The sequence below is a fragment of the Schistocerca nitens genome, chromosome 4, assembly GCF_023898315.1.
Source record: "Schistocerca nitens isolate TAMUIC-IGC-003100 chromosome 4, iqSchNite1.1, whole genome shotgun sequence".
NCBI classification, from domain to species: domain Eukaryota; kingdom Metazoa; phylum Arthropoda; class Insecta; order Orthoptera; family Acrididae; genus Schistocerca; species Schistocerca nitens.
In genome coordinates, this window is record NC_064617.1 from 133,721,118 (window position 1) to 133,747,212 (window position 26,095).

Sequence of the window (26,095 nt, forward strand, 5' to 3'; positions counted from 1 at the left end):
GAGAATGGGAATAAAACTCCATTGAGATTCCTACTGGTGGCTTCGTGCTCCTCCTGCTCAGCATCTGACAAGCCTTCTCTCTGAAAGCTAGACTACACAGGGTATTCTTAGCAATGCAGAACATTTTGATGGGCTCAGGAAACACTTTGGCAGTGGAAACATATTCTGCCTGCTTCTGGCAAAATTGGAACTTGGCATGACCTCTGTAAACTTTGTTGTCATCCACAGATATCCTGATATGTTGCTGAATTATCCACCGAAACGCAATAGATTTTTCACTTGTGTAGTCTTATGAACTATTATAAATAATTCAGTCATAAAATGTGCCAGTTTATAAATTTTATTTTTTTATGCATGAAAGATCTTAAGTTACAACTACTCTTAGAGTTTGCAATACAAGCTGTCTGCCTTAACCATCACAGATGAATAAGAGGGCATACTCTGGAGCAGTGTCTCATTAACTTTGTGATACAGCCACCATCTCTTGATGCAAATGCCACTATAAAAGTCAGTGCATACCTTACTAGTTAACCTGTATATATAAAATAAGTTGTTTTTTATTACTTAATCAAGCTCTAAATCACCAGAACAAAAGTGGTTAATAAAATTGAAGTAAAACCTCTGCATTCCTACATGATATATAATTTTGTTCCAAAGATATTAACTATCAAAGAATGTTTGCATTTTCCTGAATCCCTCTGTATTATGAAAACAGACAATTTTTTGTGCTGAAATATTTAAATTGTAAACTTTCAAAACCCTTCTTTGACCAACATTTATTTCACATGGTATACTACAATCATGTGGGACAAAAAAACTTGTTACTAACCTGAAAATTTTGAACAGTGACTGAACTGGAAAATAGCCCTGGGGAAGTCCTTCAACATACTAGGTCAAAATACAACATTTCACAGGCCTACGTTAAATGTGACTTGACACCATAATTTTAATCTGATCACCTCAAAATCAGCCTGGGAGAATGTATGTGATATGAAGCATAGCAAGGCTAGATGTAATCAATCGTAGAATTTTCCATGTACATGGCAATCAGAATAATAAATTTCTGCTTTTAGAAAGGTTGACTACTTGTTTTATCTTATTATTAAGCCTTTCTTGCAGAAAGTATTATCACACTCTAATATTTTGAATACATCAACACAAAACTATAACCATCAGAGATTCAAATCTGGCAGTGATTCAGTTCTTATGCAAAATGAAGACAAAAGACCCTCATCATCTGTCTCATAACTACAATAGTTTTTCAAGTCAGAATGGATGAAACTGAAATCTAATATTGTTTGGCTGTAGAGTTTCTTTGAGTATTTATATATGGATACTGTAATGAATAGACGGGAAGAGTCACAGTAAAAGGCAGCAAATCTTTAAATAAATAAGCACAAATTTCTTTATCTATTAACACAGAATAGATAATATTGTTGGTTGCATTGGAGGAATTCTCAAAGCTACAGGTTTAGTTAGGAATTAAAATTTTAATCGCTATTTTCATATACACAGACCATACAGAATTGTGCAGAAGACTGGCTAAGTTATATTTCTTTCTTGTGTATTATTAACCATTATTATTTTATTTACACATACAGCAGTTATACTTTATTTCAGTTTTAAAATGCCACCTAGCACCACAAAGCAAACAACTGACAATTCCCACCTTTGATAATGCATTACACAACTGCAAAAATAGGAAAAAAGGGTGGCACTGAAATTCAGGCACTCTACATAAGCAATTTTAATGGCAGTACAATGTATTTTCTTCCAATTAACAGCAATTAATATTATTGTTTGTTTCTCAATCCAAGATAAGGTTAGTAAGACTTTAATCATTAAAAAGTAAAGGCAAAATGAGAGACATCTTCTAACAATCACACGCCAGAAGTTCACTGCTATGACAGTGTCCTTCAAATGGTACTTTAAAATTAGTACAAAGACGCAAGTTGTCTACAAAAATGCAGTCTTTTATTCCTGAAATCTAGTCACTTGTCCAGCCATTTACAATTTATGGGAGCTACATCTGCCACAGTGTAAAAAAGTAACAGAATATAGAAGATATAAACAGATTTGAATTATGCTGAAATGTGTCATGAAATAAAAGATATCTCACCACAAAGACAGAGATATGCCTGTGAAGATTTACATAAATTCAAATCAGAAACAAATATAACATAAAATGTTCACTAAGGGTGCGTTATTTCACTCTAATTAGGTACAGAAATAACATTTACATAACCCAGAGCAGACAATATCATTAGATAGTGAATGAGAGAGAAAGGAGACTGCCTGGAATGATTCATTTCACGTAGCACAATAAAATAGACAGCACCTATTTAGTATAAGATATGCACCACTTTCAGCATTTATTTATGTCAAACTGCTAATAGTGCTTTCATATTTTACACAATACTTTCAAGGCAAATGCATGTATTTTCAAGTGGTTAAACTGGTTTTACAGCATACATGGTACATAACACAATAATAAAATGGAGAACTAAAATACAATGTAAGCTGCGTACAGACCACACCTGTGCCACACAAAAATTCACTTACTAAGCTTTATATTTGAAAGAATTTCCCACTGACAAGACACCATTATGGATCTGTTCCAGCAATAAAAATATTTACACTTAAATGTACAATATAGATAAAGCATGTGTATTTAAATGTTCCACTGAGTGATGTCCTGTATCCTTCAATATTCTACAAAGCAACATACCTGACTAGTTGTAGCAGAACAAGCTGAATGAACATGATAAATGTGATGTCTTCAGTAATACTTACTAATTGATGAAAATGATGATGACAGTGAAAATTATGAGTACAAATAAAAATAGGATCTATTAATGCCAGCTTTTACAAATGCTTATATGAAATGGTTGTTACCAAAAATTAAGATGCAAACATCTTTTGAAGCAAACATTATGTCTGCAAATTGAAACAGAAACAGATACAGCAAATAAGGAGCACTAAGAGTCCTCAATAAACTGCCCGAGTTAAATCTTGCTTTCTTTACATTAATTGTCACAACTGTTGTGATGACAATAGCTACCATATAAATATATAAAGTAAATTTTAATTTGCCAACAATTCAGAAAAGACGGGATCGTCGTTTTAAATCATTTCTTCGCCACTGGGGCATGCGGTAGAATTCCACTCTTGACATCTGGAACACAGCTTCAAACTCAGCGTCAGAAAGATGGCGCTGTAAATTAAATGGACGGATTAACAACAAAATTCAGACAATCACGCCTACTACGATAGCTCATTATGTTTTTTACTTTAGATACAATTTCCTTGTTACGAGCTATAAATTTCCTTATGTACTACAGAAGGTGTAAAATATGTGTCTCATATTGGGAAAGAGCACTGCATAACGAAAACTCTAACACACAACATCTTTCGTAACAAAAACTGTAACACACAACATCTTAATCTTAAAAGAGTACAAGTCATCTTTTACAGCCACTACAACTACACAACAAATTAACACAAGGAAGGCAGAAGTGGTAAGAGGCCACTTTGATTCCAGCATAGAAACTTTGTATTTATCATATAAATTCAAGCTAAGTACAATAATCAGTACAAAATAACTATGTTATTATTTCTGTTTGTTCATTTAAATGTAGTTTTCTTTTCATTAGCTGACACTGCACCACAGCTGAAATTGTTCGAAACGGGTTTTTCAGGACAGGACAATTTTACTGTTGTTTTCATTTCACAAGTATATTTAAAAGTTTGTCATTATAGTGCTATTCACCACAGTCACTATTAACTTCTACATATATTCTGTAGAAATTTACAACATTAACATAAGTAACTCCACTTGTTGCCTTTGCGGATGCTGATATAGGATTCCCTCCATTTCTTCATAACTTCCTCGTTTGCTTTCTATTCTCCCTAAAACTACCTGTTCTTTTTCTTTCCCTCCAATTCATTAGCAGGCTGCAGAAGCAATACCTTTTTTTTTTTCCATGCGTTGGTCTGTTACTGTACTGTCCATTATCCTTCCATTTTATTTTTTGTTTATTTGTCACTTACTATGTCCAAAATACACAATGGCGATTTCCTGCACATAACTTGTAGATTTAGGGATCATTTCATCAATTCCATCTATAGCGATCACAGTTTCTCGTTTCCACCTCCTCCTTTGGTTCATGCCACTTTATAATGAAAGTGCTGAGCAGTGCGTGTTTTTCCTCCCTTGATACAAAATGAAAATACGGGCTTTATCAGTTGTCGAGATCATATTTGTGTCTTGTTCTTCTTTGCTCTGACTGTTCATCAATGTATACATCTTTCCCAGTGAGCTAAAAATTTTACTAGTTGGCACACATGCGGATCAAGTTAATTTTATCTACATACAGAATGTTGCAGTGTCATTTTCAGGTGGACCTGTGTAACCAATCAAGGCATGTGAGGACCAGCCACTGATTTAAATCTGCAGCCAGCTGCTTCAATAGTGCTGGTTCAACACTTTGCAACACGGCATTTCACCATGGGAAGGGGGTGGGGGGTGGCAGCAGTATTGCTACATATAGTGTCACAACGTGGTATTTCCACAGCCAGATAGGTGACAGGAGTACCTAGCTACTGTTATGATGCACCTAGCTGGAGCAAGTATAAATGCTCCCAGCTCAGCCAGTAGCAACATTCCTTCTGTGCCACACATTCAACCAGCGCAATCTCCTTCACTGTCACAGGTCAAATGTGCAGCTAACCTACTGCAGCCTCACTGAGCACTGTTGTTCATCATAAGAATAAACCTGATGTAAACAAACACAAACGCGATGATTTGTCAGAAGCCATAGCACAGGTATACTAATGTTTGTCACTCTCTTGGAAGTAGATCCTACTTATGTATTAGATATGTTGTTATTATGTTATGTTAAATAAAACTTTAAGGTATTCTAATGTATTAACAGCCAACAACATTTTATTTAATCATGCGTTGGTTATGTATTTTCTATTTAAAAAATCACGTGCCGTCAGTCTGCACTGTTGTGCTCTGGTTGTCGCGCTGTTAATATGCAGTATGGAAATGGCTGAGGCTGCTTCCTGTTCCACAGTGAAATACATGCGTGGGACACAGTTAATAAGTGTCGGGAAATAGGTTTTTTACAGAAAAAAAAATCAACTTTAAAATATTCCAAGGGACTGTATATTGTACAGTTGATATACAAATACACAATGGACACGTAGCGGAATCGGCAGCATAGACTGTCAATTTGGTGTAGTTCATGGATTGCTGGTTCAAGCCTCGTCATGATCCCCCCCCCATTCAATTTGAAATTCCTTCATCTCGTAACTGTAAAATTTATCATCATTTTTTTTATGAATAATGCACATCATCTTGTTTCTAATTATACATTACATGCAAAGTTACTGTTTTCATTTCAAACGTAAATTCTTAGTTACCGATATTTTATGAAAGATTGTTAAAAAAGGTTTAAATTAAGAAAACATAACAATTTAATTGTTTAGGACAAAAATGAAAAACCAAATACTTTTTTATGTCACTATGTCCATTGTTTTGAGTAATAATCGTAGAAAAATGAAAAACAATCATTTTCACAGCATTGAGCGCACTAGACAAATGTTGCATTTTTACATTTGCCACTGTACCATTACAATATGAACCCAAAAGAACTGATCTGGAGCCGAGTTAAGGGATTTGTCGCAAGAAATAACAAGAATGTTAAGCTGGCAGACATGCTGGAACTAACGCACACCCACATATCACTGCCGAACGCTGGTGGGGTATAGAACAGCTCGTCATAAAAGAGGAGGAGAAAATGCAGTGCCTGGGTGGCTTCGTGGATTCTGTTGTTGATTGACTCATTCTCAATGTAGGAGATGACGGTTCCAGAACTGAAATGTATTTCTCGAATTCGAATAAGGAAAGAGCTAAGATATTACCAGACGACTGACTGTAACTGGTGGCTTCAGTGTTCATCAATACGGTGAAATCCCTGCAGTATGCTTTTGTACCACACATAGCTTGCTCAGAAAAATTACCCTGTGTTTAAGTTAGGAATTTTCAACACTATTGCTTGTAACTGGAGGTGAGAACAAAAGTGTTTTATGCTTTCCATCTGGTCAGCTGAGAAGCGTGTGGCTGTGCTTAATTTTTTCTGAATACTACTTCATTCTCCTTAAAAATTAAACGACATTCTAAGCTATATTGTTTCTCTCATCATCTCTTTTTTTACGTCTAAACTGCAACTGCCTACATCAATGCAGGTTAGTTTGAGCAGCTGTCTGGCCAGTGCTGATGAAGTTAAATGCGCCGGTAAAGCTGTTGTCCCACCTTATCGCTCAGTCTGTTGGCATATAACACAGAATAAAACGTATCCTTACGATCATACTTGACTGTATGAAACACAGCTTGGCTTCTGCTCCAAGTGAAATGAAATCTAGTGAGATTCAACCAAATGTAGAAGAATACATGGTGTAATGTTTACATCAGGCTTATTCTTATGATGAACACAGTATAACGAAAGCCGCTGGCTTACGAGCTATCAACTACACCTGTCGGTACAGGCTTCGAACTGGATCTGCTGAGGTGAGGCAGCCCATTGGCCACCACACTTGACATTCCAGCCAGTCTCTGTGGGTCCCAGCTCAGCTCAGGCACCAGAGTCCTGCCACCAGCCTCAGTCTGCAGACAGTGCTCTCCAGCACAGCTCCCTAACCTCACTCCACTGTGGTGCTGACACCCAACTCACATCAACGGGTGCACCAATGCCACCAGCCACTGCAGAAGTACCTCAGCATTCTGCTGTTTAGGAATATGTTGCCCACGGCTAGAAGCCACAACTGACACTTGGGTCACTACCATCGGAGTGCTATATCAAACGCAGCCAATAATAAAGAACGTTTCTGTTAAGGAAGTATTATTTACTCTGTCATAGCTGTGATACTGGTGAATAGGAGGCCTGGATATTTTGCCAGTGAATGTAGTGAATGGCCACAGTTAGCACTCATACGTAAGAGTTAGGTGTGGTCAGTGGCTGAAATATGACTGTGGTATTTGTTCCTTTTCTTTTGACAAAGGTTTTGCAGTGAATGAACCAGAGGTGGAGAAGGTTACTACTGCTGGGGCAGTTTTGATCTTATGGAATCAGATGGTGCAACTCTAAGCAGATAGCATGAGAGCTGTGCACTTAGAAGCACTGAGAGAGAATTGAAGGGATCAATTCTTGTCCAGTATGTTGTTACACAGCCCCGACATTAGTACCATTAACCTAGCCTCTCCTTTTCTAAGTAAGGCATGGGAGGAAGTGTCCATATTCATAGACAACTTGTTCACAATCACAAACTGGGACGTTGGTCATGGGAACAGTTTTTACATGTGGCCAAATTACATTTGCTGGGAGACACTAAGGGGTATGCAATGTATTGCAAGGAGTTAAGGAGTCCACGGACATTTGAAATTCTGAAGGCAGGCTTGCTGCAGTGATACACACCGTATGCTACATCAACTGGAACCAGTGTTGGAAGATTTTTTTAACCGAAGGCTGCATTAGGGTATTATTAAGGAAAGTTCCAGACACACTGGAAGAAATACAGTATTTGGGGCATGTAATTAGCTGCAACGTAATCCTGACGGACCCAGGGATAATAAAAGCCATGCAGGATTTTCTGTCATTGTGGACAGGGAAGAAATTGCAGCCTTTCTTCGACCTAGGGAATCATTACTGGAAGTCTGGACAGCAATTTGCAGAAATAGCATGGCCGGCAAGTTTAATTGGTCAGTGGTGTACAAGGATCCATTCATTTGGTTGAAAGAACTTTCAACATCTGGATCGATATTTGTTTTCCATATTATGAGAAGTAATTCGTGCTGTCATGCAATGCAGGAAATCATGCTCAGCTATACATTAGGTCAGGAACTGGACAGGGCAGAACATCCAGTTGCCTGCACCTCAAGATAGTTGAACAGGGCAGGAAAGAACTATTCTACAATGGAGAAAGAGAAGCTAAATCTTATATATGGCATAAAATATTTTAGATGTTATTTGTAGGGGAGAAAATTCAAGGTGAAAATGGATCATACAGTGCTGAGATAGCTATTAGGTTCTGAAGATCCACTGAGCTGTTTAATGCACTGGGTACTAAAACTCAGTGAATTTGATTTTGAAGTGCTCCATCAACCTGGTAAGTCACACGGAAATGCCTATGACCTGAGTGGGAAAGTTTGTGTGACAGAACAGTTAGGCTCTACCTCTTCAGATTAATAGAAAGTGCAAGCAGCTGATGAAGAGTGGAAGCTATTTGCAATGCAAGCACAATTCATCACACATAACAGAGTTTTATGCAGACAAACAAAACTCAGACCCCGTATTCTGGTACCTGCTAAGTCGCGAAATGAAATGTGGAAACACACTCATGATCATGTATTAGCAGCACACTGCCACTGTAGAACAACAGAGCAACATTTAGCTGAAAAATATTGGTGATGAACACATAAGCAAGGTGTAGTTCAGTATGTAAAGAACTGTGTACCATGTGCACAGCATGCCAAATTAGGTGATCACCTTATTCCACTGCAGAGGTTACTGGAGGTCACCAAATCATCTGAGATGATTGGTTTGGCCATCTTAAATCCTTTCAGGTAGATGCTGGCAAGAAATTATTGTGTGTGAACAATAATAGATAGTTTTGCAGAAATGGTACTTTCCCAAATCAATAAGCCAACACAGTGGGGCAAGGCAAAGTTAAAAAAACTAAACTCTCTCCAAACAGGCCTTGGAAGGCCCAATGGTACCAACTGGCTGCCGTGCCATCCTCAGCTCACAGGCATCACTAGATGTGGATATGGAGGGACACGTCAGCACACTGCTCTCACGGCCATATGTCAGTTTACAAGACCGGAGCTGCTACTTCTCAATCAAGTAGCTCCTCAGTTTGCCTCAGAAGGGCTGAGTGCACCCCGCTTGCCAACAGCGCTTGGTAGACCAGATGGTCACCCATCCAAGTGCTGACGGGAACCGGTGTTACCACTGTGGCAAGGCCGTTTGCAAGACAAGTTTAGTAATTGGTTATTAATCTTCAGACGTCCCGAGTCTTTTTGTATAGACCATGGTAATAACTTTGTGTCAGAACTGAAAACACACCTTTGTCATTTGTTACAAATTTATAAATTAAGACTAAGTGTGTTACAACTCCAAACAAATGGCAAAACAGAACAGGTTAACAAGATAATGGAGAAAGTGTTGAGTCACTATGTCAATGGTCACCATTGTAACTGTGATGCACTGTTACCTCATGTACATGCTGCACCTTATGTAGATGCTGCACACAGTTCAAAAATTCACGAGAGTAGGTGGGGCTATTCTCGTACTAGGTAACGTATGGACTGAAAATGCCATCACCAATCGAGAGAGTTAAACCCAGAGTGCAGAATAAACGTGCATCAGTACAGAATTTTACAAAAACTTTACAGACAGTGCACCAAGTGCAGAGAGTTAACACGAAGGCCCTATAACAGTAGGAGCAAATAGGACAATGAAATACCAAATTGCTTATATACTGTGTAGGGCAATGGGTGATGTTGACAATCCTTTACACCCAAAAGGGGAAAGTAAAAAAAAAAAATTAATGCTTATTATCGAGGTCTGTTCAAAATGGTTAAGACGACTTCACTTGTAAATATGAAGTTACAACTCCCTACTCATACAAAAGTCATGCACATGGAGTGTATTTGAACCTATCAGGGTACACTTGAGACTTCACATTACTGGCCATGAAAAAGGCAACAGTAATAGAAAGGAAGGTGGCATGACAAAGGAAGCACTCTACATCCATGTACTCTGTCATACCTTGCATATGCAGTAAGATCATGAGATAGCCCAGCAAAAATAACACGACTGGGCAACCAGAGTAGTTGGCACTAAAGGCAAATAAGAATTCTATGCAATACTCCCATATTCAGTAAAATGGGGGACTTTAGGTTAATTTGTACACATCAAAATAAAATAAATTCTGTTAGTCACACTGGGTAACAAGACTCACGCATTAATGACAGCAGAAGAGCTACACCAATACCAAAGTGAGTGGATTACAGTATGCCCCTCCACGGTGGTACAAACTACCCTGGGGGACAATTGAAATGGAACTATTCCTCGCAGGAACACTGGTGGGTGCCCACGGAGCTTTCTGCAATTCTTATAATACACAAATATTGTCAGGGGGTGACACTAGTGTGTGACTCAGTAGTAGCTATAACCACACTATGAGCAAAAGCACTTAAGGGGAACAAGATTGGATTTACAGAACAGCAGGATACCTACATTTACATTTACATCTATATTACGCAAGCCACTGTGAAGTGCATGGCAGAAGGTAGGTTCCATTGTAACATGGTGTTTCTAGCCATTCCATTCATGTGTAGAGCAAGGGAAGAATGAAAGTGAATGCCTCTGTGCATGTTGTAATTATTCTGATCTTATTCTCGCGATCCCTATGTGAGTGATACATAAAGAGGTTGTAGTGTATTTCTACAGTCATCTTTTAATGTAGGTTCTTGAAACTTTCTTAGTAGACTTTTTCTCAGGATAGTTTACATCTGTCTTCAATAATCTGCCAGTTCAGTTACTTCAGTATCTCTGTGACACTCTCCCATGGATAAAACAAACCTGTGCCCGACCACTCATGCTGCCCTTCTCTGTACACATTCAATATCCTCAGTGAGTTCCACACATTTGAACATACTAAGGCCAGTCGCACAAGTGATTTGTAAGCAATCTCCTTTGTAGAATGATTGCACTTCCCCAGCATTCTATCAATAAACCAAATTCTATCACCTGTTTTACCCATGACTGAGCTTACGTCATCACTCCAGTTCATACCCCTACAAAGTGTTACACCCAATTATTTGTATGAGTTGGCGTATTCCAACAGTGACTCATTGATATTATAATCATAGGATACTACATTTTTTCATTTTGTGAGGTGCACAATTACATTACGAACATTTAAAGCAAGTTTCCAATTTCTGCACCACTTTGAAATCTTATCTAGGACTGGACTTTGAAATCTTATCTAGGACTGACTGAATATTTATGCAGATTCTTTCAGACATACTGTGAATGGGACTCAAAGTGACATCTTGAGACCAACTTTTCAGCTTCCAGCAACAATAACAGGGACTGTGTTTCTGAACTTAACATAGCCTCTGCTGCACCTAAGCTGCTACTGACTCAATGAGCAGTGACACCAATAGGTGAAACTGCCTATCTCTGAGCTGTTGGCCAGTCACGCTGGTTCCAGCCCTCAAACTGGATCTTCTGAGGTGAAACAACACGGTGCCTGCCGTTGGCTGAGATCCCAGCCAGTCTCCGATGCTCTCGGGTTTGACTCGGACGGCCTGTGCACTTCTCACTAGCTACTTTGTACCACGGACAATAATTGTCAGCCCAGCCATAACCCTCGCTCCGCGGTGCAGCTGACTTCTGACTTGTGTCAGGTACGAGACTGATACCATAACCACTATGGGGCTGCCTCAGCATTCCACTATTTCAGCAGATGTTACCAGCTACTACTACCCTCGACCAGCACCTGGATCACAATCACAGAAGTGCTGTATGACAGGTAAATAATAATAATAAAGCAATCTCAACTCCATACTTGTTGCAATACTGATGAATCTGTCCCTTAGAAGTGGCCATCGTGCAATATTGTGTAATGTAGCAGAATGGGACAATACATTAAAAACAGATCGATGCAGTTCTGTCACAAACTGCAGTACCCACATAATTTTGCTGTTTTGTACCAATGCTCTTCATATGAAACAAGACAGCTTGGGATTTTATCAACCAAGCTACTCATTGTCTTCGCCCCCCCCCCACCCCCCACCCCCACCCCCCAATATATTTGCCTGCACACTATACTGTAGAGATCTTCAAAGTTGCCATGTAATGTAAAAAGCACACTTTCTGATATTTCATATACTGGTAATAGAAGTAACAAATATATCAAATAAGTACCAAAATTACCACAAAAACATGCTAGGAGTATCTACTTTTACATAATGTTTAAGTAATTAATATTTTTATGTATAACCTTGTTCAGGCAAGTACAGTGTTATGTTTACGCAAGTTAGCCTATGAAATTCTGTTAATTATCACACACAATAGTTCATACAAAAATGCATGTGCATTTACTATTTACCAATCCAGAATTGTAAAATTTTAATGTAATTTGTAATGATCTAGTACATAACATGAATTCTGTGATTGTAACTTTACCTAAGTGCCAGTGGCAGTAGCCATGGGAGAGTCAGTGATGTCGCAGATTTTGTGGTGTCAGTACTGTTACATGATGCTCTAGAAATTTTTAATGAACATTTTGAGTTTAATTCTGTGAATTGTGTAAATCTTTTTGTAATTAGCATGTCACAAATTGCCTGATACAGCAACGAAATGAACACAGGCAACATTTTTAATTGAGGAGCTACTAAGTTACACCACCATTTACTAAATGACGGACATCTGGTTAACAGTTCAACTGGTGTCAGCCAGTTGTTAACACGAGAGATCTGATAAGTTCTCAGCAGTCTTTTATTCCACAATGTAATCCACAAAATGTGCAATCGCACATCATTCACTAGATTAACATCTCTAAAATTTCACTGTGGGCAAATAAAAAATGTAATTATTTTTTCCAGCGTCTGTAGTTACAGTAAAATTGTTTAGGAAATCAAAAAGCAATAACACAACTGCCAATCCACTGAACGGCAATAAGTACATGGGCTGCTTCACTTACAGCAACACGCCCTTCTGTATCACGTCCTCTTCATTCACAAAATTACTATTTCTGCCACTTAATCACTGCCATTATCAAAATAATCAATTTCTGATTTTGTGTCTGAATTCTCTAAAATGGGCAATACTTCTTCATCAGGAAACTTATGCTGGAGGTACATGAATGAAGAGAGATTTCCATGCAAACAACATAATCAGAACAGGAGAAACTTTAACTGTAATAAACTGAACTGTGCTTGTGCTGGAAACAGCAATCAAAAGTTTTTTATGTCTATAACAAATTTCTCCACTTAAAATGCCCACCCTCAGGCAGCGGTGGCCAAACTGCTGGTGCACAGAAGTCAGGTGGTTGGGCCATAGCCTGTGCAGTCATTCAGCCCTGACCAAGTGCCCACAGGCAGGTATCGGCAAGTGGCTCATGCTTGAGCAGAATGCGTACAATTGGTCTATGTGTTGTGTAGCCTATACTAACTACACCTGCCCAAAGATGCCCTGATGGGCATTCGGGGATTTCCCTGCCCTATTGAACAGCATTGGAAAAATCTGGTGGCTAGCTGCTGATTACTGTCACTTCACTGTCTCTACTATGTGGCAACATTACTGCAGTTCAGACTGTATTGTTCACATGATAATTCAACGAAAAATTAAAATGTGTAAAAAAATTTTGTGACAAGGACAGCTAATATGGGAAAATGGTAATCTGTTATGGTTGAAACATATGAGAAACATTGTTTACTGCCTCTTTCTGAGTAGAAATATTTTCTCACTATTTTGAATTGCAGAGTTCCTTTCCTTTCGTTTGTTAAACACTGTACAAAAATAACCTCTCCAATGACAATAAAGAAATATCTAATAGGCTATTTTATTATAAATATAATACACATACCTCTAGGTTGAGTCTATCTACATCTGCTGGAAGCCGGTAATTTGTAATTTGAAGCAAGTGATACGGGTAAATTTTGGCTGGCTCTGTACTCATTGGATGAGCCATATTTGGTAATGAGCGACGGAGGTGTGGACTGTACGAAGCTGCATATCGAAGACCCCCAGCGAAGGTTGTAGAAACAGGAAGGTCAGCATTCTGAAAAAAGTTGCACAGTTTTCTTCAGTCTCTGACACACCAGAACAATTATTTCTCATTAAATTATAATTTCTATTGAACAAGACTATAGTTTACATTATTTACAGTAACAATGCAACCTATTAGTGTTGAATTTTGAACTTTCTTTTTACCCTATCACATCCTCCTACAGTTAAACATTTACTGCTTAGTAATAAATATTAACTAAAAGATAAGGAGAGTACTACAGGAAACTGAAGCACTGGGTCACACTGCAGGACATACACAATTTGTGTCTGCATTTAGATTTTCAGTTGAATGAATTCCAAAAGCAGTGTCTCCACTCAAGTTTTATTGGAAAAACTGGGTATTTTGTGCAACACAACATACCGTCAGTAACGCCACCACAATCACCTCATCCTCCATTCCACCCATTAGTTATCATCATGCCAATAGTATTCTATTGCTTGTGTGTTCCCTCATTAACGCCCTACAATATCAAAGATAAGACTACACACTGATGAGCCAAGACTTTATATGCCCACTGCCCACCATAAGACAGAATGCAGTCTCATGGCACTGCAGAGACATGATACATTTAGAAAGTAAATAAGTGGAGCAGAGATGAAATGGGAAACATTTTAGTGATGACACATGCCGATAACAGGAAAATCCACCAAGATAAGGGACTCTGACAATGGGCAGATTGTTATGGCAGGGCACCTGGAAATGAGCATCTGAATTAGAAGTCCACATCTCATCACAGCATGTGCAGGTTGGAGGTTTGCCTGCTATATAAACTACAATTGCAGTGAGCATTAAGACCATCAACACTGTGCCATAAATCTATAGAAACATGTCACCCGGTCATATGAATTACACTTCTTGTTACACAAGGTCAATGGTTGTGACCCGATATGGCACGATAGGCAAACAGCAGTTTGAGACATGCACCCACGGATGCCAGCTGGTGGGAGCAATATTACATTATTTAAGCGGCACCAGTGGGAGAGGGGGGGGGGGGGGGGCATTCACTTGGGATTCCATGGGACCAGTGGTACTACTCTATGGTACAATGATAGCCATGGACTACGGGTACATTATTGTGGACTGCCTGCATCCTTTCGTGCCTGCCTGATGTTCTCCCCATTGGCATCTTCCATTAGGATAACTGACTGTGTCATAAAGCCAGAATATACAATGGTTCGAGGAGCTTGATAATGAACTCAATGTCATCTTAGCCACCAAATTCACCTGATCTGAACCCAATGGAAAACACCTGGTACACCACTGGGCTCCAGCTCTGAACTCACATATAATTGGTTTGTCATTTACAGGAACTATGTGACCTGTTTATAGACATCTGGTGCCTCATACTTCTTAAAAACCTACCAAGGACTTTTCAAATCCATACCACAAAGAATCACTGCTGTAATATGTTCCAAAGGTGGACCAACACACTATTAAACATGGGTTCATAATGTTTTGGCTCCTCAGTGCATATTGGTTTCACATTGTTCCAGAAAGTTTTTATGTTTTTTGTGCTTCCGTAGACACCAACAAAATAAGTGTTCCATTTCTGGTTCATTTGGCTGACAATGAACTGAAGTGTTAGTGCTGGCATTACAAACGTGTATGGTCTCTTTCAGTGCTTGAACAATGTTCTTTGAGACAGAAAACAGATATTTGCAGATTAGTGAAATTCTGAAATGCTCTAATCATATTAAGAGATGATGGAAAATTCCACCATGTAAGTACAATGGCATCCATGTCCTTATGATCTACATTCCTCAGAACCATTAATGTGCAAACCTAGATAAGGTGGAAAGTTTGCTGAATGGTGCAGAATTAGCTTTGACATCAATGAAATTTTGTTTTTGTATTTTTGCTAAATGTGGTGCAATAATTTATAAGAGTAAACATCTATGGAATAGATTTCTTTATATGCTTTTTCAAGTAATAGTGCTGAACATGTTTCATTCAATTGACTACTGATTTTATTAGCACCACAAATTTATCCATAGTTTCTACAAATTTATCCAGAGTTTTTGAAAGTCAGAGCCTGATTATCTTCTTCCTTCATTTTAGCAAATTAGGAATGGGCCTGGCTTACTTCTCTTGCAGATCGTACATGTGAAAAGGACTCTCAAAATTGCAACCACGAATAAAAATAATTGAGAATGTGTACAGTATGATATTGGCCAATAGGTGATTACTGAGGTCAGAATGAGCTGTCACACTAAGCTTTTTAACACAAACTGTACAGTATATTTTACATGAAGACTTTCCTTTGAGAGAGCTTTAAGTGGGTGATACATATGTTAAATGCTGATGAAAACAAAAAACTGAAACAAGTTTCTCAACAATGTTTGGACTGTTTTAAATATACAACTGATTTTGTGTATTTGGAACAACAACTGTTGTTATACCATCTTGGTCTTTCCATTGTTGATTTTGCCCAGCGGCTTTTCTTTCGTCCCACAGCCCAGTGCTGTTTTCCTCCATTGCTAATCTCTAACTCATGTATTTACTTAGTGCCCTTTCTTATCTTTCTCTTCTTTCATACGTTTTACTGTTGTCTTCCAAACCATACATGCTCAACATATAGTTACATGATCACATGGATAGCTACATGACCACATGGATTGTTGATACAGCATCTTCTGTCCCACATTCTTCCTGCCAATATAATTATTCCCAGACCTTCAAATTGGTCACACTTCCTTCTTCACTCTTGCATTTTATTTTCTTTACCTTCCTGTGGCACATATACTCACTGAACAGTCTTTTCATTATGCCTGTCTGTTACTCAATGATCCCTCTACTGCTGATTTTGTGTATTGTTTCATAACTTTCAAAGAGATACGGGTCCACCATTTTACCCAAGAAACACAAGATCTATTAAAAAAAAAAAAAAAAAAAGAATACCAGATCCAAAATGGAAAGACTTTTGACATTATCTATTTATTATCTTTTTCTTTTTATTATTTCTTTTTAAATCGATACAGAATTTTCACCTGAACCTCATGCAATGCCTCTGGAACATGAAGGAGAAGAGTTGTGACTTATTATCAATGTGTAATAGACAATTTATTGTCACTTTATTTTCAAATGAAGTGTTCTTTTTGAAATTAATGAAGAGCGTGATACAGGACACAAATATAAAACAGTTCAAAACAGTTCTATGTGGAAAGAAAAAGAACTGTGCAATATGTGTGTCACTGCAGGATTAAGAAAATGAAATGAGAAAGGTACTACAAAAACAAAAATTTTATTTAATTTTGGTGAATGCCTTTTTTCCGAGATATCTCTCTGTTATGCTGCTACTCAGAAACTAAGACACGCAACTACATTTAAAATTCCTGCACAGTCTATTGTTTGAGGAAGGAAGGAAAACTGAAATTGAATGTCTCATCAATATTTATCTGAGAATTGATGGTAATCTTTTTAAGATGAAGTCCCTAAGCACATGGGTGGAATCATAATTTACGTTATGCTAACCTACAGAGATGGGCAGATAACTGTGCTGATTTTCTGCAATTGTGCACGTTTTAATTTAGATCTAAATAACTAAGGGATACCATCCAGCAAGAACTAGTAAATTCACATCTAGGGTGCTTCACTTTTAATATGTACAGACTGAATGATGAAATTGGGCCAGCAGCTATGAAGTCAAATACACTGATACAATTTGCTTACTAATGAAAGTACCAACTGTTGCTCAACATCAGTGCAATCAGCCTCCATCTATAACTGAAACAGTGCTAAATTACTGCCTCATATTTATATTATTTGAACTAGAACATTGCTGATAATGAAGTTCCAATATTCTCTTGATACGAAGTTCAAAATTGTATTTTCTTATGAACAAAATTATAGAACAATACAGAGCTTATTACAAATATTGTTTTACATCTCAAGAGCTGGAAACATTCTAATTTTTAGAAAACATCTGAAATCTTTACATATCTACTTGTAAAACTCTACCATACACAATCAATAAATATCAAGTTTGAATAAACATAATAATTCAACATCATTTATTTACATTAATTCTTTAAGGTATCTGACTAATTATGCTAGCAACAGATAGAAACATCTAGTATGGGATTTGGAAATAATCGCTACAGTGTTCCAATAGAAAACTGGTAACTAATTCTGTGAAAGACCAAAACGCTATTTTTTTTTTTGTTTTTTGTTTCAGACAGGCACAAAAACTGATAAAACTACTAAAGCTTTTGGACAAAGTCCTCCTTCTGCAGGAGAAAACACACACATTCACACTAGCATAACTTTTACACACATGGCCAGTGTCTCAGGGCACTAGAGCCGACTGTCTGGCTCTTAGCACCCCGAGACGGAGGTCATGTGTGTGCTAGTTGTGATAGCGTGAATGTGTGTGGTTTTTACAGTCTTTTTTGTTGTCACAAACATTTTTCAGGCAACTGTCAACAGCCTTAATATACATAAAGAAATGCATGCTACACACTGCGTTGTCCTACAATACATTTATTCACTACTGGTTTCGATCAAGGACCATCTTCACAACGAAAAAGATCTACTGTAACAACTTCTCACGGCACACATACAGTTCAACCAGGAAAGCATATGCCATTGCCGACTCGAAAACTTAAGAAAACTGATATTTATTTGAATATTGATGGGAATCTTTTTAAGATGAAGTCCCTGTGTCTTGTTGTGCCTGAGCAGTGGTGCTGTACACTTACTGCGATTACATGTTTTCACACTTTCAACGTTGTTTTCTGCTGGGTTAAGCATGTATTCCAGTGTTAAGTCCCAATTTTCTAAAGTCAGCAATAGCATGTACTTTCCTCCCTGTACTTTTTCATTATGCTTTCTCTGCAAGGTGAGTAGCACTCTATCCTTTGCACATTGCTATTTCAACCTAGACTTTCCATTGTTTTTGAACAAGTAAATTCTGCTTTAATCACAGAGTGAAGCAATGGTTACAGCAAGTGTCACTGATTTCCTTCAACCATTGCTTACCATTCTTACATGGGTGACATTGATGTTAAAAAACGAAGAGGAAAGAATGTTATACACCAGGTGAAATTTCACAGGATAGTAACTAATTCCTACAGATATTTTTACACAAAGGAAGTGTTCAATTTCTGGTCATTTTCCTGCTGTATATAGAGAAACAGCGGGTATTTCAACAGCTTGTCATTGAAGAAGGTAAATACGTTACAATAATCATAGTTACAAATAAGAAGTTAAAACAAGCACTCTCACAGATCTATTCACTCCATGACCAAAACAGGCAGTATAGAAAAGTATGCACAATTTTGAAGGAAGAACTTAATAAACATTAACTCGTGCACAAGAACACAAAATAAAAATAAAGATAGTTTTTGTACATCTCAGTTCACACTATTATCATACGATCTACAGATAAATTTGGAAAATTTATCTATAATTTCAGGGAATTTTGAACATGCCAAAAACGGAAAATAGAATGCATTGGGAGGGGGGACGGGGGGACTGTACTAATCACAAATTATAAATTATGTGATTTTCCCTGGGGACAATAATTTTGGAAAACAATCAGACAATTTAATAATTTATTATTTTAATATACTGCTTTAATATTGTTCACATACAAAGATCAAACTAAGCCTACCAGGTTTAAACTGAGTCATGCAATTGGAAATAAAAAATGAGCTTTGAGCTTTAAGACCCAACAGTTGCAGTTGTATTCAGACTAGACACAGAAAAAAAGCAACATGGGAAAGAACAAGGTATCTACAACCCCAATTATGACCAAACACAACACATGCTGTGAACAACATATGAAACTGCGACACTAAAAATTCAAGCACATCAGTTACTTCTCATTTGTCTTCGTTCACACTGCAATCTTCCCTTTTTTACCCCCTCCTTTGTTCAAATCTGATGATCTGAATTTACAGTTTTTCCCTTTGCTTACACCCCATGGGCTGGGTTTCATTGGTTCAAAGATCTTGTGAGATACATAGAAACAACAGTGCACAGTCTCTTGATATGAGAATTTGAACTGCTATTTGAGTAGTGTACAAATATACTTCACCGTTTCACCATCATAAATTTTTTATAAAGTTCTCTCTTTCAAATCACAATCCAAATTCTTTTTCTTTTAAAATCCACTAAAATCAGTGCACTGTTTGGTTCAAGTGGACTGATCTTTTGGAGACCAATTAGCTGTGTCAAACTACCTCCTGAATACCAACAATTTATATTTAAAATTATCCTCTTCGGTTAATCTATTTTTAATCACTGGGAGATATCATTTTATGTGCTAAATAGTAGGAACTGATGAAACACAGCTTAAAATACAGAAATTTTAATCAAATCTGCAGGAATGCTACACTACATGCACAGGCTTGCCCATTACAGGTAACACACATTAGAAGAAAATGCGTTTGGTGTCTTCTGGAAGAAGCGAGAGGTCAAGTCCAACCAGAAATCCACAGAAAATTTACATTAAAGGCAAACAGAAATAAACAGAAGTTTGGGACATAGGTAAGAACACAAGAGCTCAGCCACTACACTACAGGTTCTTTTGCCATGCCACCAATGATACACAGACCCACAACAACATATCTGATGATACATACCAATGCCCGCCTGTCCACCTCAGAAATGGAGCCTGCTGAAACTGGGAGGAGAAAATGCAAATTGTCAAACCAACAGCCATTACTATTGCAATGCACTTTACATATGTTACCTCAAATCTATTACAAGAAGCTACAGATGCAAGTCTACTACTAAGTCAAAATTACAAAAATCTTTGTACTGTAAATATTTACTTCCTCAGGCTCCAAAATTATGATTACAAATAGCTACTGGTGTGTACCCATTTGCAACTCAGACTAAAAAAAGGAATGCCACTCCTAAGGAGAACAAAGAGAGGGCTTACTCTACAATAACTTTCCTAAATTCTCCATTTATCACCATTCCATATAAATTTGATTTAAGCAATCTCAGAAAGTTAGGACACAGAACACTCCATAACTGATGTTCTTGTATGTCAAGGTCTTTACACTATTGAAGTAAATACTTAAATAATTTGAAATATATATTCTCCATGGTGTGCTTTGAATGAAAGGGACTACTTTGAAACCTTATGCAAGTAACCCACAACATGCAATCTTATTATAGTCCTTTCAAGCAACAGTGCACAGCATTTGGAAATTACTACAATCACGACCAATTTGTTGTAAGATTAAAATACATAAATAAAAAGAAAATTGTTTACATTAAGTGAATTTATTCTAATCTGTATTTTATATGATTATTAAGTCTCCTCTTCAATAATATAATTTATACAATAAATAACTGACACACAGCTTAACACACAGATGTGGGCAACCTTTCTGACTCACTTTCAGCAAATCCTATGAACCATTTACAATGTCAGTAGCACAAGTCTACAAATTCATAGTTTGCATATGCTTTTAAAACTATTTTAGGTGATCCAAATTTTTCTTTATAACCTAACTTCAGGAATACCAAGAGTATTGTCCCTTAACATAAGGCTTTTTCACAAAGTAATGATGAAGATACAGAAAATTCATTTTAAATATTTGCGCATGTGCCCCCCCCCCCCCCAAACACACACACACACACACACACACACACACACACACACACACACACACACACACACGAAAAGAAAAATGCATGCTAAACTAAGTAATGCTTAACATTATATTGAAGTACTGTGTCCCTCACTACTAATCCAAATGCATAAATATTAATGTCTCTTCTTTTCCTCCTCAAAATGATGTTTAGAACTTTTTCTTTGGTGCACTACCAGAGGACACTTCCTGTGCAGCATACAAGATAATCAGCTACCATGCTGACATCCCATTGACCCCGATACCACAGCTCCATTTCTTTATTCACTTGATGAAACCTTTCTCTCGGTTCCTCTCTCACAGTACTTACATTTTCTGCATTGAAGTCCAGGTAGTGCAGCTACAAGCTCACCAAGGCACCAAATACTTTGAAGTTATCCATTATTTTTCTTACTGTATTCTCATAATCGGGGTCTTTGTAGATGCTGAGGAACTTGTTGAAAACTTCTTTCAAGAAAATCAAAGCTGATCTTTCAATGCCTTTCATTTTATTTTCAAATATATTGTTTTTTGTTATTTTCTGAATGTCAGAGCTGACGAAACCCCTTCTTTTTGTCTTACTTCTGATCTCCTCTGAAGTCATCTTGCAACAACTTTAATGTTTCACCACCTTTTGGTAGTGCTTTAATAAACTGATAATTTCACAATTTATTTGAAGTGGAGGCAGGAGTTTCTTTATTTTTTTTGTATCTACCAAAGAATCAAACAGTATGTTTTCCCCCTATAGCTTTGGGTGTTATACTTGGCCTGACTTTCTGAGTCCAGTGACTGTCTACTTTTGCACAGCTATATCACAGAGGTAGCTGTATTGTAGACTATAAACTAAAACGATTTTTTCTAGTAGGTTACATTGCAAAATATCACAGAACAATAGTGGCATTATTATAATTGACTGAATGGCTAAATGTTGCATCCCTTCAATTTGTATAAAGATTTAATGTAGTTGAACATTTTAAGAACTTTACTTTAAATCAGAACCAAAAAATACAGCAGAAAACCTTTTAACTTTAAAAATAATTTCATTGCCAACCAGTGTAGTTTATCACTGAAAACATTTTACTGTAGACCTTGTCAGTATGGAGGTAAGTAATCCTTGAAAGGCTAATTATTTAAAGATATGGCACTAGCAGCAATTTTTTACTTTGACCATTAAAATAAACTCTCAGAAAACAGTGCTGAAAGTAATGGAAAACAAGTGGGTATTTACAGTCAATTAGAAGTGTGTACAATAGATATTTAAAATTATTATTACAGCAGATTAGTTTACCTACACTACTCCAAGCATAGTAAAGGCTTCAAAAGGGCATTGTATGAGCAGATGAAATAATGGGCTAATACTACCAGAAAGCAGTTATGCCTTATGATTACGTCCCTACAAAATATGAAACAACAGTATCATCAAAATAACTTTAGTGTCAAAGCCAGTTACGCTTAAAAATTAATTATTATTGCAATTGGTGTTAACTTTATTTTTCCCCACTTCCTTCCTTGTGGACAGTTCTGATACTGATAATGGACAAGATTTTCATAGACAACTACTCACCTATATTTTGCAGATTATTATTATTATTATTTAACCACAACAGCCACTGGCAGACATAAAAAACTCCATTGTCTCCCCCCCCCCCCCAAAAAAAATAATTCTTGAGTATCACAAAACACCATCACAGAAATACTGCAGTTGTTCTCATGAGGCACAAACTGGATTGAATAGAAATAAATAAATGGCTGTGGTCTTGTATTATATAAGTTCAAATTAAAATGTTTTCAAATTCATGCACTTGCACACCATGTTATGTTATATCTGTCTCCAACAAAGATGAGCTTCAAATTCATTATCTAATAGGTAAAATTACACCATATCTCCTGCATCATTATCTGTGTGATTGATAATGAAAAATCTCTAATATCACCGTGACAAATATCACAAGGGGGGAAAAATAATAATAATAATAATAATAATAATAATAATAATAGTAATAGCCAATTATTTTAGCTGGAGGTACTTACTATCAGATTTTCCACTACTAAATTCTGTGCTGTGTGTTTTTTCACCAAGCCCACTAAAAGAAAAATCACCCTGCAAAGAAAGACACATTCTATCAATTAACATTATTGTTGCAATTTAGGTGCTGCTCTCCTTTTAATTACATAAAAAAATGCAACTGTTCACCCATAAAATGGTGAACTTTTTTTTCTACAGTCTTGCCAAAAGTTAACAGATGTTCTACCTATACTGAATTCACTAACAAAAGCACACAAATTAATGAAAAATAAACAATAAGAAATATGTATGGGGTATGTGAAGGGGGAAGGCCTGGGGAGATAAAGACACATGCGAAGGCTAATGAGCTTAATCCAGATAATGAAATGACGAATGTGGGACTAGAAGACACACTCAATGAAGGAAAATCTGCAGGGTTTACCGAACTGGGAAAGAAAGAAGGGTGGGGATGTCCACCATTTTATGATGAAAGTTACTTATTATACACAGAATTAATCTACAACACAAATAAACAAAAATAATTATAACACATGGTACTCAAAAGGCCACATATAAGGAAAATTTTGTGTGGCCCATGGGTCCATGTATTATTGGGTGACCAAAATTTGATCACAATTTTAAGGGGTATGACCGACATCTAACCATGATGTGGAAGGAGGTTTAAGGGAGATTTAATTGAAACAAATCTCAACTGCACAACTACTTCACATTTACTTGGAATAGGTGATACAGAAAGGTCCATATATTTCAAGATGGACATTTCAGTACCTACATCTAACACATCACATGCAAGTTTTGTTGCTTTGTGCAATATGTGATTTCAACATTTAGTTTCACCAATTGCCTGTTGTCTTCTTGAAGCAGTTTAAACACAGAATTATGTTTCCTGTAGTTCACACTTGCATTATCTACACAGTATGCCATGACGTTCTTTACGCCTAAATGATGAAAATTGTGTGAAGACTTGAACAGACAGAGAACATCAATAGCTTTCTCATCAGCCTATGTAACAAGCCAACACGCCTGTTTCTTCTTATCTTTTCAGGATCAAAACACTTTACAACTAAAGGGAACATCTTTCTGTTTTTGTAGTTGGATGCATTGGTTGCAGCTTATTTTAGCTGGATTTTCCAAAATGTCAATGGAGTTCTGAACACCTCTTGAAGCCAAAACCTTTTTCACAATTGCTTCTGCCTCAGTACGACCACATGTCATCATCTTAGCCAAATTAGAATCATGCAAAACTTCTTCGATAATTTATTTCCACAATTCATGTTTCAGTATGCTGATATTATGTTTGACAGTATCCAAAACTACTGCTAGCTCACTGGCAACAGTTTTTGTATCCTTACTGCCATTACCAAAACATCTGTGTAAATTTGAGGACACCTTCACTTACTTTTCAATCTGATTATAAACTTCCCAAACGAAAGTGCTGGCAGGTCGATACACACACAAACAAACACAAACATACACACGAAATTCTAGCTTTCGCAACCAACGGTTGCTTCGTCAGGAAAGAGGGAAGGAGAGGGAAAGATGAAAGGATGTGGGTTTTAAGGGAGAGGGTAAGGAGTCATTCCAATCCCGGGAGCGGAAAGACTTACCTTGGGGGAAAAAAGGACAGGTATACACTCGCACACACACACACACATATCCATCCGCACATACACAATTCATGTTTCAGTATGCTGATATTATGTTTGACAGTGTCCAAAACTACTGCTAGCTCACTGGCAACGGTTTTTGTATCCTTACTGCCATTACCAAAACATTGTGTGTATGTGCGGATGGATATGTGTGTACCTGTCCTTTTTTCCCCCTAAGGTAAGTCTTTCCGCTCCCGGGATTGGAATGACTCCTTACCCTCTCCCTTAAAACCCACATCGTTTCATCTTTCTCTCTCCTTCCCTCTTTCCTGACGAAGCAACCGTTGGTTGCGAAAGCTAGAATTTCGTGTGTATGTTTGTGTTTGTTTGTGTGTGTATCGACCTGCCAGCACTTTCGTTTGGTAAGTCACATCATCTTTGTTTTTAGATATATTTTTCCCACGTGGAATGTTTCCCTCTATTATATTCATATCTGGTTATAAACTTCCACACATGAAAGTTGGTTGTAGTCGACATTATCCGTACAAGCGATGTTGAAGTCACGCTTACACAGTCCACAGCAAGCTTGTGCAAGTCAGCTGAGAAGTAAATAATGTAACAAGTGTGTTTAAACCTGAATGTCAATATAATCCGCTTTCGCAGGTCCTTGTTACCTGTCCACCTTACTCATACTGTAGCTGCTAATTAGTACAAAGTGAGTGCATCCATTGTGTGTCTGTACTAAGCAAGAAATAAGTTAACATCCCCCTCTCACAACCCTCCAAGTGGCATAGGCTATGTTATTCTTTCTCTGCTCCTTGAATTGTCTTGGGCCAAACTGTATTATTTCTGTAGAAGCAGAACAGAAAAAAAGACTGAATGTTGACAATAGTATCAATTATTAAAGGAAAATGTTGAGAGATATGTCAGTTAGTGATTTTAAACTATCGATAGCACTTCACTTCATAGGATTAATACTGATAACAGTGATCACTGATGAAAATACAGGAGAAAGAGGCAGTCAATAA

General features: G+C 37.3%; 1 protein-coding gene across 6 annotated transcripts in view; it reads right to left on the bottom strand.

The window, feature by feature from the left end:
- Positions 1–1,470: 1,470 nt before the first annotated feature.
- Positions 1,471–26,095, bottom strand: part of LOC126251682 (actin-binding LIM protein 2) — a 359,496-nt gene continuing 334,871 nt past the window's right edge. For 4 of the 6 annotated variants that reach the window (XM_049952267.1, XM_049952266.1, XM_049952265.1 and 1 more), the window contains 4 exons: positions 23,484–23,553; positions 20,451–20,491; positions 13,663–13,857; positions 1,471–3,214 (listed from right to left, as the gene is read on the bottom strand). In XM_049952267.1, coding sequence (XP_049808224.1) covers positions 3,101–3,214; positions 13,663–13,857; positions 20,451–20,491; positions 23,484–23,553 — 420 coding nt within the window. In that variant the 3' untranslated portion in view covers positions 1,471–3,100. Of the gene's footprint in view, positions 3,215–13,662; positions 13,858–20,450; positions 20,492–23,483; positions 23,554–26,095 lie in introns of those variants that run through there. The other 2 variants (XM_049952269.1, XM_049952268.1) reach the window with 1 other exon arrangement.